The 16092-nt window shown below is 40.4% G+C and overlaps 1 protein-coding gene across 1 annotated transcript in view; it reads left to right on the forward strand.

The window, feature by feature from the left end:
• Positions 1-12215, forward strand: part of ZNF280D (zinc finger protein 280D) — a 107953-nt gene extending 95738 nt beyond the window's left edge. Inside the window, 3 exon segments of the mRNA XM_060178188.1 lie at positions 2419-2464; positions 9340-9395; positions 10261-12215. Coding sequence (XP_060034171.1) covers positions 2419-2464; positions 9340-9395; positions 10261-10894 — 736 coding nt within the window. The 3' untranslated portion in view covers positions 10895-12215.
• The last annotated feature ends 3877 nt before the right edge of the window (positions 12216-16092 follow it).

The following is a 16092-nucleotide window of genomic DNA, read 5'->3' on the forward strand; positions in this document are numbered from 1 at the left end:
TTGCTTATTGGGCTAAAAACCTTTAGCCCAATAAGCAATTACCACTTGCACATTTTGTCAAATCTGGTACATTTCATGCATTTACATGTGATAAATTGGTTGTAAATGATTGTGACACACAACGCAAACTGTGCTTCTGTGAAAAAGGACACACCATTCAAAAGTTTTCTTAGCCTGGGAGGTGGCACAGTGGATAAAGGTCCTGAGTTCAATCCTCAGCAGCACATGTGCCAAAGTGATGATCTGGTTTTCTCTCCCCCTTTTTCAGAAACAAATAATTTTGTTTGTTTGTTTTTTTTTATCAGACCACTGCTCAGCTCTGGTTTATGGTGGTGCAGGGGATTGAAACTGAGACTTTGGAGCCTCAGGCATGAGAGCTTCTTTGCATAACCATTATGCTATCTATCTATCTACCCCTGCCCCTAATAAATAACTCTTTAAAAAGTAAAATTGTGGGGCTGGGTGGTGGCGCACCTGGTTGAGCGCACACGTTACAGTGTGCAAGGATCCAGGTTCGAGTCCCCGGTCCCCACCTGCAGGGGAAAGCTTCACGAGTGGTGAAGCGGTGCTGCAGGTATCTCTCTTTCTTCCTCTCCACCTCTCCCCCCTTCGATTTCTGGCTGTCCCTATCCAATATTTAAATTTTTTAAAGAAGTAATGTTGTGGGTGTCGGGCGGTAGCGCAGCGGGTTAAGTGCAAGGACCAGCTTAAGGATCCTGGTTCCAGCCCCTGGCTCTCCACCTGCAGGGGAGTCGCTTCACAAGCGGTGAAGCAGGTCTGCAGGTGTCTGTCTTTCTTCCCCCTCTCTGTCTTCCCTTCCTCTCACCATTTCTCTCTGTCCTATCCAGCAACATTGACATCAATAACAACAACAATAAAACAACAAGGGCAACAAAAGGAAATAAATAAATATTTCAAAAGTAAAATTACAGTTATATCTAGTATCTAAAATACAAACATATCATCATTAATATCCAGTAAAGTATTCGCATTAGTAGACCTGATTTGGGAAAGGAATGCTTTCCAGTTCTACTTGCAAGACTGGCCATAAAAGATATTTCTAGCATACTTGACATTTCTGTTAGATGTCATATCTTTGTGTGAAATTTAAGTCAGTGTAGTTATCACACTGGTCCTTATCTACACTTTTCAATTTTATAATTATGAATCACTAAACTATTGATGATATGGAAGTATGGCCCTCCATATGCAGATTAAAATTGAGTTCAATAGAATATCAGCAAAGAGCATGTTGTCATCAGTAGATAGCAGACTCTTTGGAAGCAGTAACTTTATATTAAATTGATTATTTTCAAGCTTTTGTGTGTGTTCTTGCTAACAAAGTGATGGGTGACTTTTTTAAGAAATCAAGAACTTTTGACAATTGGTAGTTGACTTGAGCTATGCTCAATGAACGCTTTTTCAAAAGAAAGTATCTCCTTCAGGGGCTGGGTGGTGGTGCACCTGGTTGAGCGCACATTTCCAGTGCACAAGGACCCAGGTTCAAGCCCCCAGTCCCCACCTGTCAAGGGAAAGCTTTGCGAGTGGTGAAGCAGTACTGCAGGTGTCTCTCTGTCTCTCTCCCTCTATTTCACCTTCCCTCTAGATTTCTGACGGTCTCTAGCCAACAAATAAATAATTTTAAAGAAGAGAAAGTATCTGCTTCCAAATTCTAATATTAATTTTGTGAATTAACTATAAATTGATTTTGATATATATTGAAATAACACCCTTGAATTTTACAGTAGGTAAAATAACTTAGCACATTTTAGCTTCTATAAATATTAGTGTGTATTAAGTCTACGTTAAGCATGTAACTGACTTTTGTTTTTTAAGGAATAATAATGGGGGGGATTTTTTTTTCACTTATTTAAAAATGGAGACATTAACAAAACCGTAGGATAGGAGGGGTACAACGCCACACAATTCCCACCACCAGAACTCTGTATCCCATCCCCTCCCCTGACAGCTTTCCTATTCTTTATCCCTCTGGGAGTATGGACCCAGGGTCATTGTGGGATGCAGAAGGTGGAAGGTCTGGCTTCTGTAATTGCTTCCCCACTGAACATGGGCGTTGACTGTTCAGTCCATACTCAATGGGGAGAATTTCTTACTGATGTGTTACTTACTATCTTTTACAGTGTTGTTAGCATGGATAGCATTTCTTTTAATATGTGAAAGTTTAAAGTTTTATGTGATGCAGTCCTCTTTTTAGAGAAGGGAATACATGCCATTATTCCCTTGATTTGTGCATTTTGCTCATTTAACTGTTTATTCTCATGCATTTTATTTCGCTACAGAAATCTTTCACTATTATATAATATGCATTAGTTTTCATTGATATTTTAAGTACTTTAAGCATGTAAAAACAGTTTAATATTTTCACTGTAAAAATAAATCTTCAATTTTGTTTTCAAGATTTAAAAATGGGGACCCCAGTAAGGAACAAGAACCTGTTTCTGAGGTAAATTTTATTTCATTTCTACTTTTAAGATCTATATGTTGGGAAGTGTAGTTCCTGTGAGGTTTCTAGATGTTTTGATTCAATGTGCATATATCGCTGATAATTATTAGCATGTTATCAATAAGGAAAAATTAAGATTTTTGTGTTTTCTTTTCATGAAAATTTCCTAATCATTTATTTATTTTACCATTTTATTGGTAACTTAAGGGATCATAGTTACAGTTGTTGGCACATAGGTATAGTTTCTCATCTCCCTGTGGCAGATGTCTGCACAGCTCTCACCCCCAACTTGGGTCATTTTCCACCGTCATGCCCAGGGTGCTGAGACCCTCTCCACCTCACCCTCTCCTCCTTCCCCAGAGCCCCTTGCCTTGGTGCAGTATACCACTCACAGTCCAAGTTTCATCTTGTGTTTCCCTTTCTCTCTTCTCCTTCTCCCTGCCACCTTCTTTTCCTCCTGCTACACCTCCTCCCTCTTCGTACATACATGATTTTCAGCACTTTCTTTTTACATTGAGAGGGAAAGAGGCAGAGACAGAGGAAGTGAAAGAGACCACAGTACCAAACTTCCTTCAGTGTGGCAGGAGCTGGGCTCCAGCCTGGGCTGTGCGCTACTTTGTCAGTCCCCAGTCTTTGTTTTCTAAATTCCGCTTATGATTCAGAACATCCAGAAACACCTAGTCTTCAGTACAACAGTGTTTTGATGAAATGTCACAGCTAATATGTCATGGAAATAGATTTGTGATTTAAACTTTCTGTAAACAACAAGGATTTTTGGTACTTTGGGATACTTTGTTTCACACAGTAAATAAGTAATCCCTTAGCAGATGCAGGACCCACATGCCATATGACTTGCTTTGATGCACTACAGCTTTCTTTTGCAATATATTTCCTTAATAAAGAATTGGTAATTTTTTATATGTATATTACTTATCTACTGGATAGAGACAGAAAGGGGATATAGAGAATATTTCATATGAATGAAGATATTAATCAAAACATGCTTAACATTCATGCAAAAAATTCTTTAAAATAAATATGACCTCTAAAAAGCAAAGTGGTACAGCGTTAAAAAGGAGGAGGAGGAGAAAATGTGCAGATATTGAGCAAAATCATAGGAGACAATGACAGGTTTGGCTAGGAAAACACAATATTCCATCACTTAAAAATACTAGTCACAGGGAGCCCCGAGTGGTAGCACAGCGGGTTAAGCACATGTGGCGCAAAGCGCAGGAACCAGCGTAAGAATCCCAGTTCCCGGCTCCCCACCTGCAGGGGAGGCGCTTCCCAGGCGGTGAAGCAGGTCTGCAGGTGTCTGTCTTTCTCTCCCCCTCTCTGTCTTCCCCTCCTCTCTCCATTTCTCTCTGTCCTATCCAACAACAACAACAATAATAATAACTACAACAATAAAACAACAAGAGCAACAGAAGGGGATAAATAAATAAATAAATAAATAAATGTTTTTTTAAAATACTAGTCACAGTAAAATTCTGCAAAGGAAACTTCAGTAAGCTAAAGGTAACTCAAGGACCCAAAATTGCACGCCTTGTTGCGCACACATTATACGCACAGGGACACGAATTCAGGCCCCTGGTCCCCGCCTGCAGAGGAAATGCCTCTCAAATGGTGGAGCAGTGTTACAGGTGTCTCACTCCGTCCGTCTTTCCCCTTCTCAGTTTCTGTCTCTGTCCAAGATACATTTTAGACAAAACTAAGAATCACTGAAAATCATTTAAAATCGCCATTCGATGAAGTCATCAAGCAAAACAGTTTACCTGAAAAGAAGATAGTGAAAGAATTAGATTTTGAAATATTTTTTAAAGATTTTAGTTTTAGAAGAGAGAGAGAGATGGTATGATTGAAGGTCATTAAGGGCGGAGGGTAGATAGCATCATGGTTATGCAAAGAAAATCTCATGCCTGAGGCTCTAAAGTCCCAGGTTCACCATCAGCCAGACCTGAGCAGTGCTCTGGTAAAAGAGAGAGAGGCAGAGAGAGAAAGAAAGAGAGACTTTAGCCAGAGTATGCTCAACTCTGTTTTATGGTGGTGCCAGGGATTGAACCAGGGACCTCTGGGTCCTCAGGCATGCAAATCTGGTGCTCTAACACACCAAGCTATTGCCTTAACCAAGGTTTTGAAATATTCCTGTATTCTTCCATTAAAGCCACAAAGGTAAAATAATGAATTCTGATGTGGGTAGAAATAAAATGTTTATTGTCAGTTCAGTCCATTTACTTTTCATTTTTTCAACCACTCCCATGTTGAGTCGGTGGCGGACATTGAGAATATAGAGGGGAAGATTCTAGGAGATTGTCAAGAATATGTCATCCCCAGAGGACCTAGTGGGGGGTGTATGTTATATGAAAACTTGTTAATGTTATGCATGTACAAACTAGTGTATTTATTGTCGACTGTAAAGCATTAATTCCCCAATAAAGAAGTAAAAAAAAAAAAAAAGAATATGTCATCCCACTTATACAGTAATCGTCTGTCTGATAAGACTTTGGGAGGTCCAGCGATGACTTGCCAGGTAGAGTCTATGCCTTGCCACGTGTAGCCCAGATTCAATCCCTGCCACCACATAAGAGCTCCAGGGTGTGTGTGTGTGTGTGTGTGTGTGTGTGTGTGTGTGTGTGTGTGTGTGTGTGTGTGTGTGTGTGTCAGCCTGGAACAGCGAAATCATGCATGTGATAGATCCAGGCTTTTGGGTATTTAGTCTTGAAGACTTGAAACATTTAAAGGAAGGCATGTATGATAAATAGCAATTAATTTCAGTCAACTTTAAGCACAGCAAAATAGCAGCTACCCACCTCCCTCCCCCAAGTTCTGGCAGGCCCCTGTGCAGGTATTCCTGGAGATGCTTACGATTTGTGAAAGCCAGGCGGTGCTAAATAGGGCCCTGTCCTTGCTCTATAGATCTGTGCTTTTAAGCACTGACTGCAACTTTCTGTCATGAAGTTGATAAATAAACAATAGTCCCTACACGCACACATACACAGTATCGTAAGACTTTTCCCTTTTGGCTAAAGTGAATTCTAGGGGAATGTCCCCTCCATCCTTTTTTTTTTTTTTTTAATAGTGGTGGAACAGACTTGAAAAACTAGGATGTTCAAAAGCAACTGCATGTGTAAGATTGGCATCACATGTAATCAGACTCAAAAAGGACCGTAAGATTAGAGTAGAATGCTAGAGTACTGTTGGTTTGTCAGAAAAGCCACGATGACGCTTTTTATGTTTTTCTGTGCAAAAATGGGTCATGACTTCTGTGAGCCGCATAGCTGGAGACTGCTATCTACAAACAGTAGTGGATGGATCCACGAGACACAGACTAGGAAAGAAAGAAAGAATGGAATGCAGAAAGCTGGATCTAGCAGAAAGACTGCTACCAGTAGCAGCACAACACATTCTTCTCAACCGCGTGTGTTTCCTGTCATATGCTAAGGCATAAGTTCTCGTTGTATTTTCGAGATAGATACCATACAAATATCTTTGCTGGGATGGAAATCAATAGAAAAAGAAGACTAGAACATTCACACACTGTGGAAGTTAAACAACGAAATTTTTAAATGACCCATAGATTAAAGTCCTATACTAGCATTAATTCGAAAGGGATCAAAGACCTAAAAATGATAAAACTTGGCAGTGGATTTAATTTTTTGGCTTTCAGAGCAAAGATGCAGTCGCAAAATTAAAGAAAACAGAAACAGACTTTATGAAAATAAAGTTAGAGGATAGTGACAGCTGCCAGGTTGGGAGCAAGGTGAAAACAGTTACTTAGGATTGGATGTCCATCGTGCTATATGAACTTTCATAGTGTGAAAAACTGCTGTGGGAGACAACGAAGGTGTGAATGCGTCTAATGCCATCACTACACATGTAAAGGTGGTAAATATCATAGATATTTTACTGGAATAGGAGGAAAGTACAAAGCTACTTACACAAGGGTATGATGGGGTATCGCTTATTTTTTACTATTTGTTTAAGCTGTCTGTAAAACTAATGTTTTTGTTTGTTTTAATGTTACAAGTTGCCACTACTTTAATGTGTGTTGTTAAGCTGGCATTTTTGCTGACCATCGCTTTTGAGTCAGCTTTCACCTTCCCAGAAGTGTCTTGGAAGCCTCGGGTGTCTGTGAGTCAGACTTGAAGAGCTTCTGACATGGGTTATAGTAGGAGGAGTATCACCTGGACCAATGTGCCGGACAGCCTTCAGTCTACCTGAGAACTGCTTAGGCTTTTATATAGGAAAAGCTGGTGCTAAGCTGATTCATTTAGGAGAGTGGATGCTTTTAAGATCATGAGTACTGTTTTCTTTGCTTTTAATTTTTTCTAAGCAAGAATGTCCTTTTTAAATTTTTGATTTACTTACTAACGCGAGAAATAGAACCGGGTCTTCATTCTGCTAGGTGCACGCAGTGTCAGGAATCGAACTGGAGTCCTCGTGCCCGGAGTCCAGTACTGTATCCACTGTACCAGCCTCTGGGGTGCCAAAGAGAAATGTTCAGAATTGAGTCCTCAGGCTGCTGGTGTACTGAGACTCAAGCATGGAGAAGAATTTGGGGCACATTTATTCAGTTTATGAATTTAAACTGAAATTTACTATTTCTGACCGTTAACATTTCTAGTGTTCATAAACTAGTATAAACTGTCTCCTGTTCAGAGCAATAACCTTCAGCCTTTGTGGTAGGGACAGTGCATTTCTCAGCAACCTTTGTGCCTTATTACTTTATTTTTATTTACTTTTGCTACCAGGGCTCCTGCAGGTTTTTGTACCTTCATGATTGACTGCTTACAGCAATATGTCTTTCTCTCCCCCTCCCTTTCTGTCTCTCTGTCTCTGTCTCTCTCTCTCTTCAGATAGAGGATGAAAGGCAAAGAGGGAGTAAGAGACAGAGAGAGAAGGAGAGAGACCACAGCACTGCTCCACCGCTCGTGAAGCTTCCGCTTTGCATGGTGTTGCCATGTAGCGGCCGGGGACTTGAGCCCGGATCCTCCTGCGTGGTCAAGTGTGTGCTTTACCGGGTGAGCTATCTCCCTTATCCTTTCTTTTACTCTGTACCGATACTGTACTGAATTTCTGCAAATACCAAACCTCATGTGTTCTTTGTGCATAGTGATTCTTTTCCTCGCACTACCCAATTCTAACATGTAGTTGGAACTTAATACTATCAGTTCAATTTCTTTTTCTTTTTTTTAAATTTTTTTATATTTATTTCTTTTTCCTGTTGTTGCCCTTGTTGTTGTTTTTTTTATTGTTGTTGTTGTTGTTATTGATGTCGTCGTTGTTGGATAGGACAGAGAGAAATGGAGAGAGGAGGGGAAGACAGACGGAGAGAAAGACAGCTGCAGACCTGCTTCACCACCTGTGAAGCGACACCCCTGCACGTGGGGAGCCGGGGGCTCGAACCAGGATCCTTCCCCCAGTCCTTGGCGCTTTGCGCCGTATGTGCTTAACCCGCTGCGCTACCGCCCGACTCCCCTATCAGTTCAATTTCTATGTCTCTCACCATTTGCCATCGGGAAAATTGCTGAAGTCTCTTGAATAATTAATATGCTTTGCTGTTTTCACTATGTTTATGAGTAAGAATATTCTATTTCTTCAGGTTTGGGTGTAGTGCTGAACAGTTACTGCAGAGCTGGATTTGAGCCTTCCAGTTATTGTAGTATAACATGGATTCTTAACTCAGTTGTCTTATTTCTGATAGACAAAAGTATAGTTGGTAATATATGAATGAAAATTAAATAAGATACTAAGTTTCAAACAGTTAACATACCACCTCACACATTCTATGTGCGTAGGAATTAGTCAATTGTTACAAGCTGTTGCTCTGGCTCTGACCCACTTGGCTTTATTGTGTTCTCTCTTCCTTGAATAACAACACTCAGAATCAGAAAAGTCGTTTTCCTGTCTTTTAGTATTGCTTGGTTTGATAGGACAAGGTTACCAGGACTTCAAATAAGAAATCAAAATGTCAAAAATGTTTTAAATAGGAATCTGTACTTAATATATCTTTATAAAACTCTATGAGTGGGGGCCTGATGGTGGTGCACCTGGTTGATCACACGTTACAGTGCACAGGGACCCTGGTTCAAGCCCCCTGGTGCCCACCTGCAAGGGGAAGGCTTCACAAGTGGTGAAGCAGGGCTACAGGTGTCTCTCTGTCTCTCTCCTTCCCTATCACCCCCTTCCCGCTCAGTTTCTGGCTGTCTCTATCCAATAAATAAATAAAAATCATACAAAATAAACAAATAAATAAATCTCTCTGAGTGGAACTTGTTATTTATATTCACATTATGGCTTACTAGTTTTCCATCCAAGAAACTAATTATGGCCTATATTTAAAAGTGCCTACAAAGGGCATGATAGTTACTTCCTGACCTTGAGTCAGAAATTTTTGGTAATTCTTACGACTGAAATTCTTATGACTCTTTTAAAAAGAATTTTTTTTAGTTTAATAATGATTGACAAGATTGTAGGATAAGAGGGGTACAATTCCCACCACCAGAGTTCCATCCCCTCCATTGGAAGCTTCCTTATTCTTGATTTCTCTGGGAGTTTGGACCCAGGATCATTATAGGGTACAAAATACAAAAGGTGGAGAGTCTGGCTTCTGTAATTGCTTCTCCACTGGCCATGGGTGTTGGCAGGTCTCTCCATACTCCCAGCCTGTTTCTATCTTTTTAGAATTTTCAACCCTTGCTTTTAATTATGAGAATTACTCTGCTACACATAGTTTACTTAGATGTTGTTTTTCTCTTTCTTTGTATACTGGCTTATACACTAAAATGTCTTTTAGCCAGAAAGTTTAGTATAATTTAAGCAGCTTCCTTTTGCTCAGTCATGAATATAAAACAAAATGTTATTAATAATTTCAGGGAATTACAAGGCCTAATACTCCTGAAGGAGAAACAGAAGCATCAAATTCTGACAGGTAAATATAAGAAGAAACCAAGTTTTCTAAGATTCTAGTAGAGTAAACACTTGAGCTGCATTATTCTCATTAATCTTAATATTTAAATTTTTACATGATACTGTGTTTAGTAAGGACTTAATCAAAATAAAGATTTGAAAACTTAATATAACAGAAAAATATACTGAAGCTCTTTGATTCTGAAGTTTTTTAAACACACAGTACATTTTATAAATTGTTGATTTTTCTTGCCACTAGGGTTAACGTCTGGGGCTTGAGACCCACACGGCTCTGCTTTTCCTAGAAGCCATTACTTCCTCTCTTCTATTTTTTAATAGAGGTTAGACAAAGATTAGTAGAGAGGGAGAGAAAGAAAGAAGGGAGACACCTGCAACAATACCTGACCCCTGGAGATAGGAGCTCAAACCTGGTCCTTGCCCAGGTTAGCTATCGCCTGGCCCCTAAATCTTTAAATTTAAAAAACTTTTTATGAGTAATTATCAACTGAAATTGCACCTCAAAACAAAGCAGGGTGTACATTCATGTCTTTTTTTTTCTTTTTCTTTTTACTTAAGCTACTAAGATAGGCAAGTGTCTGAGCAGGTGGAAGTGATGATCACCGAGCCTACAGCCAGTCAGTCGGCTGTTTGGGGTTCCTTGTAACATGTGGAGTTTCCACTGGCACAGTTAGAATTCTCATTCTCTTACCTAATAAATGCCCTTTTCCTGAGTGTGATATCAGGGCAAGGAGTGGCAGTCTGGCTTTTTTTTTTTTTCCATTTTGGTGGGCAAATAAAAGAGTAATAAAGGATGTCTTTATTTTGATAGTGTTCTGATACATTTTGTTAAGGAAGGAAAATAACAAGTGACTTTTTTTTTTCCACAGTAAGCAAGATAGAGCTTCTTCAGAGAAAGAAAAAACTGAATGTGCTGCAGATTCACTAGATGACTCGACAAAAAGTCAAGAAAACCTGACAGTTTCGGAGAAGAAAAATGACACCTGTCTTGACGACCAGGCAGCCGGCCCAGAGGGCACCATCAGTAGTGATCCTAGCACCAGTACAGATGAGGTGGAAAAGGACAAACAAATAGAGCACTTTTGTCAGGAAAGGGAATCAGAAACATGCCACAGTCCAGAAAACACCATGTCGAGTACTCAGGCTGAAGACCCCAGCTCCAGTGGCGAAGCAGCGGTGCCTTCAGAGATCATCAGCGACCTGCAGTTCACATGCGGTAATGGCGGTGGTGATGCCAGCTTCAATCAGTTTTTGAAGAAAACAGATGAACCTGGACCTGGAAGTTCTGATGCCAGCGAGCAGGACAATGTCCACTTGGAACCTTTGACCCCATCAGAGGAGCTCGAGTATGAAGCCACAGAGATCCTTCAGAAGGAGGAGGGGTTCCCCTCAGTCACAACTAGTAAGGGCATGCCTGATCAGACAAAGGCCGGGCCCGCAGAAGCCAGCCCCAGCGCTCCAGAGGACAAGGTAGATAAAGCAGGGGAACAAGAAAGAAGCTGAGATCAGTCGCCCCGAGTTTTAGCATCCCAACTCAGAGTGTTTAGAACAGCGCTGTCAGGCGAGCTCAGTGGTGCTGTAGGGCTCAGAAAGAGAACAGTGTGAGGGATGCTCCTAGCGCTTGGCCTGTATGCGCAGGCTGGCTTAGAAGAAAAAGCAAAAAGCCCACCAACAGTAGCACGACACTTGCAGCTTTCTAAGAAGGTTAAGAAAAATGAATAGGGTTTTCATGAAAGTAAAGTCTGCGATGAAAAAAATCCCATTAAGCGCTTTCCAAGGACCTAGAGCTCTGTTGCCATGTGAACCACTTATTAGAATTTTAGGCGTATTAATAAAGCTTTTGAAACTTCTGTCAACCTAAGGTAAAGATCCTTGTTGCTTCTCTCTCCTTTATCATTAAAGGAGCAGAGAGGACACCACATACCTTTTGGGAATAACTCATTTAAAATAATGGCAGATTTGGCATTGTTAATGAGATTTTTATATTTATTATGATACTGTTAAATGGAGCATGTTGAGAGTGCTAAAAGTAATTGATCCAATGAGAATTTGAATGAACAAAACTTAATTTTGGATTTCATGTAACACTCCAGACAGTCCGAGCATGTAAACAGAATATTCAGATTTTTGGACCTCCATACAAGTGTTAGCCTGCCAGGCTGTAAGCTTCCCTTAATTAAAACTTTCAGTGAAAGTGAAATTATTAAAATATAAATTTATATTTGTGCTTTTTGTCAGTTTGTAAGCTGTGCAGAAATTTGTTGATATACTTAGCTGTACAAAGTAGAAGCCCCACTGTTAATATTGCTGTAGTTATTTTTGCTCTTAATATTATTTTAATGGTCATCTTTAGAAATAGACCCATAAAAAATGGTCTGGAAACCAAACCAAAGTATGTTATGATGTAGATACTGTAAAGCAGTTAACTAAAAAACATGCCCTGAGCGAATTCAGCCATGTGTAAGTGACTCTTCTCTTTCGCTGTAAAATAGAAATTTAACATGGGACCGAAAGCTGTAATGGAACACTTGGTTTGAGGACAGTTCGCCTAATTTATCCAAAAACTGGCTGCTAAATTGATTTGTCAGTTGTTTTTTTAATCACCTAGGATAAAATGTAGAGCTAAGTAATATGAATAACAATTGTTTGCTTTTAAAAACTAAAATTTTTATTTAACATGCTACATTTCTACTTAAAATGTGCTTTTAGTTATTAAATTTTGTTTCACTGTATGTTAAATGTTTAAATAGCAATGAAAATACTGCTGTACATAATAGTTTTTGAGTACATATTTGCAATAAAAATCTGTCCTTGAATGATTGCATTTTTTAGAAACTGTTTGAATTGCATTACTACTTTTGGTGCATTTAGAAATGGTATATATAGCTCCAAGGACCGGCATAAGGATCCCGGTTCGAACCCTGGCTCCCCACCTGCAGGGGAGTCACTTCACAGGCGGTGAAGCAGGTCTGCAGGTGTCTATCTTTCTCTCCTCCTCTCTGTCTTCCCCTCCTCTCTCCATTTCTCTCTGTCTTATCCAACAAGGACAACAACAATAATAACTACAACAATAAAACAAGGGCAACAAAAGGGAATAAATAAATAAAATAAATATTTAAAAAAAAAGAAAGAAATGGTATAGCTCAAGGATATTTCATGTCTTCTTTAAGTGACATTTTATTTACTCTAAGACTTCGTTAGAGCCAACTTAATCTTATTCTGAAGTAGTGCTTCCTACCATATTTACAGTTCCCAGCATTTATATTGAATGACCAACCCTCTTGAAAATAAATCAGTTTTTGCAAATAACACTCCCATTAATACTAATTACAATTTCCTTATTCCTAGTTATGCCTAATTATGGGCATATGAAGTGAAGAACTTTTTGGCTTAAAGAAGATCTAGTGATTCTTTGATTTTAGGACTTGAGAAATTTGACTCAAGTGAAGGACTTAGAAACCATTTTAATGGAAAAAAATGTATATAATTTCAAGATACACTTTACATAATAATAATAGAAATGTTAGCCTCATTCCATTTTTTGTAGGTTTCTTAGGGGGCTGGATGGTCGTGCAGCAGGTTAAGCACACATGGTGTATAAAGCTCAAGGACCCGAGTAAGGATCCCGGTTCGAGCCCCCGGCTCCCCACCTGCAGGGGAGTCGCTTCACAAGTGGTGAAGCAGGTCTGCAGGTGTCTGTCTTTCTCTCCTCCACTGCGTCTTCCCCTCCTCTCTCCATATATCTCCGTCCTATCCAACAACAATGATAGCAATAACAACAATAATAATAACAATAACGATAAACAAAAGGAAAAAAAATTAGCCTCCAGGAGCATTGGGTTCATAGTGCAGGCGCTGAGCCCCAGCAATAACCCCGGAGGCAAAAAAAGGAAGAAAGAAAGAGGATGTGTATTTCAATTTTTTTTTAAGTTTTTATTTGTAAAATGGGAACACTGACAAGACCATAGGATAAGAGGGGTGCAGTTCCTACCACCAGAACTCCATATCCCATTTCCCTCCCCTGACAGCTTTCCTGTTCTCAAACCCTCTAGGAGTATGGGTTCAGGGTCAGTATAGGGTGCAGAAGGTGGAAGGTCTGTCTGGCTCTGTAACTGCTTCCCTGCTGAATATGGGCATTGGCAGGTCGATCCGTACTCTCAGCCTGGCTCTTTCCCTAGTGGGGCGGGGATCTGAGGCGGTGGGGCTCCAGGACACATGGTCTGCCCTGGGAAGTCTGTTTGGCATCATGGTAGCATCTGGGACCTGGTGGCTGAAAAAGAGTTAAGATAGAAAGCAGGGGAGTCGGGCTGTAGCGCAGCAGGCTAAGCGCAGGTGGCGCGAAGCACAAGGACCAGCGTAAGGATCCCGGTTCGAACCCCGGCTCCCCACCTGCAGGGGAGTCGCTTCCCAGGTGGTGAAGCAGGTCTGCAGGTGTCTGTCTTTCCTCCCCCTCTCTGTCTTCCCCTCCTCTCTCCATTTCTCTCTGTCCTATCCAACTACAACAATAAAACAAGGGCAACAAAAGGGAATAAATAAAATAAATATTTAAAAAAATTAAAAAAAAAAAAAAGCAGAGCAAATTGTTGACTAATCAGGAAAGGCTGGAATATTGCGGATGGAGATTTGGGGTCACTGTTTTGGAAAAAGCTAGTAGGTCTATTTTAGGTCTATTCCAAGGGGCCCATGACCCAACTAGTTTTTGCCTGAGCCTGACAGCTAATATGCAGGTGACCTAAGCTATTGTCTGGGGGGGATGAGAGTAGCTCCCAAATACAGAAAAAGTTAACTCAGTAGATGTTTGATGTATTTAGATGGCTTCTCATTGGGTGTGCAAATGTCAATAATTGTTAAGTGCTCTTGGTTGACTGACACTCTAAGCGTTATGTCCATCTCTCTTTTATTACTTTATTTATTTTTAATTTCTTTATTGTGGATTAATGTTTTATAGTCAACAGAAAATACAATAGTTTGTACATATGTAACATTTGCCAGTTTTCCACATAACAATTCAACCCCCACTAGGTCCTCTGTCATCCTGTTCCAGGACCTGAACTCTCCCCCCACCCACATACCCAGAGTCCTTTACTTTGGTGCAATACACCAGCTCCAGTCCAAGTTCTGCTTAGTGTTTCCCCGTTTGTTCTTGTTTTTTCAACTTCTGCCTGTGAGTGAAATCATCCCATATTCATCCTTCTCTTTCTGACTTACCTCATTTAACATGATTCCTTCAAGCTCCACTTCAAGATGGACTGAAAATGGTGAAATCACCATTTTTAATAGTTGAGTAGCCACTACTTGCTCAGCCAGTCATCTGTTGTTGGACACCTGGGTTGCTTCCAGGTTTTGGCTATCACGAATTGTGCTGCTAAGAATGTGTGTGTACACAGATCTTTTTAGATGGGTGTGTTTGGTACCTTGGGATCTATCCCCAAGAGAGGAATTGCAGGGTCATAGGGTAGGTTTATTCCTAGACATTTTTTTTTTTTTTTTGCCTCCAGGGTTACTGCTGGGGCTCGGTGCCTGCACCATGAATCCACTGCTCCTGGAGGCCATTTTTTCCCCTTTTTGTTGTCCTTGTTGTGGTTATTGTTGTTGTTGTTGATGTCCGTTGTTGGATAGGACAGAGAGAAATGGAGAGAGGAGGGGAAGACAGAGAGGGGGAGAGAAAGACACCTGCAGACCTGCTTCACCGCCTGGGAAGCGACTCCCCTGCAGGTGGGGAGCCGGGGGCTCGAACCGGGATCCTTACTCCGGTCCTTGCGCTCTGCGCCACGTGCGCTTAACCCGCTGCGCCGCCGCCGGCCCCCTCTTCCTAGACATTTTGTTGTCGTGGTTGCTATGGTAAATTAATTTCTGGATTTCTTCTCCTTCTAACTAACTTACTTTATTTTGAAGTCTATTGTGTCAGGTAGGAGAACAGCTAGCTAGCTGTTCCTGCCCTTTTTTGTGGCCCATTATCTTTTATGATAGTTTCCCCATCCTTTTGGCTCAAGCCTGTCTGTACTGTTAAGTTAGGTTGGCTCTCTGCAGACAGTGTGTAGCTGGGTTGTGTTTTTGGATCCATCTTCCTACTTTGTGCCTTTTAATGGGTGAATTCAGGCCATTGAAAAAAAATTATATAGATTTAAGGTATTTCAGTGCCATTATTCTAAACTTTTCTGAGTATTCTGGTATGTTGTGTGTTTTTGGTGATGTTGTGATTGTTTATAGAAGAACTTTTAGAACTTAGTGCACAGCAGGTTTGTTGATAATTGATTCTTTTAACTGTTTCTTGGCTGAAGGCCTTTTTCATCGAGTGCTCAATAGATATCTTGCCATTCTCTTCTGGCTTTTAGAGTTTGTGTGGTGAAGTCTGCTGATAATTGCAGATTTTCCTCTGTAGATGACTTTTTGTTTTTCTCTTACAGCCTTCAAGATCCTTTATCCTTATTCCTTTCCATTTTGTCTATGATGTGTCTTAGTGTCTTTAGGTCTGGGTCAATTCTCTTTGGGAATCTCTGGAATTCTTGAATCTTTATGTCTTTCCTGTTTAGAGTGGGGAACTTTTCTGCTACTCTCTCCTATAGAATACCTTCTTCCTCTTCCTCTCTTCCTGTGGCAAGCCAATAATGCATATATTACTTCTTTTAAGGTCATCTCATATACCTCTATTGTTGTTCTCTGTATTTCTCTCCCTCTCCCTCTCTCTTTCTCTCTCTCCC

This window comes from Erinaceus europaeus, chromosome 18 (assembly GCF_950295315.1).
Source record: "Erinaceus europaeus chromosome 18, mEriEur2.1, whole genome shotgun sequence".
NCBI lineage: Eukaryota > Metazoa > Chordata > Mammalia > Eulipotyphla > Erinaceidae > Erinaceus > Erinaceus europaeus.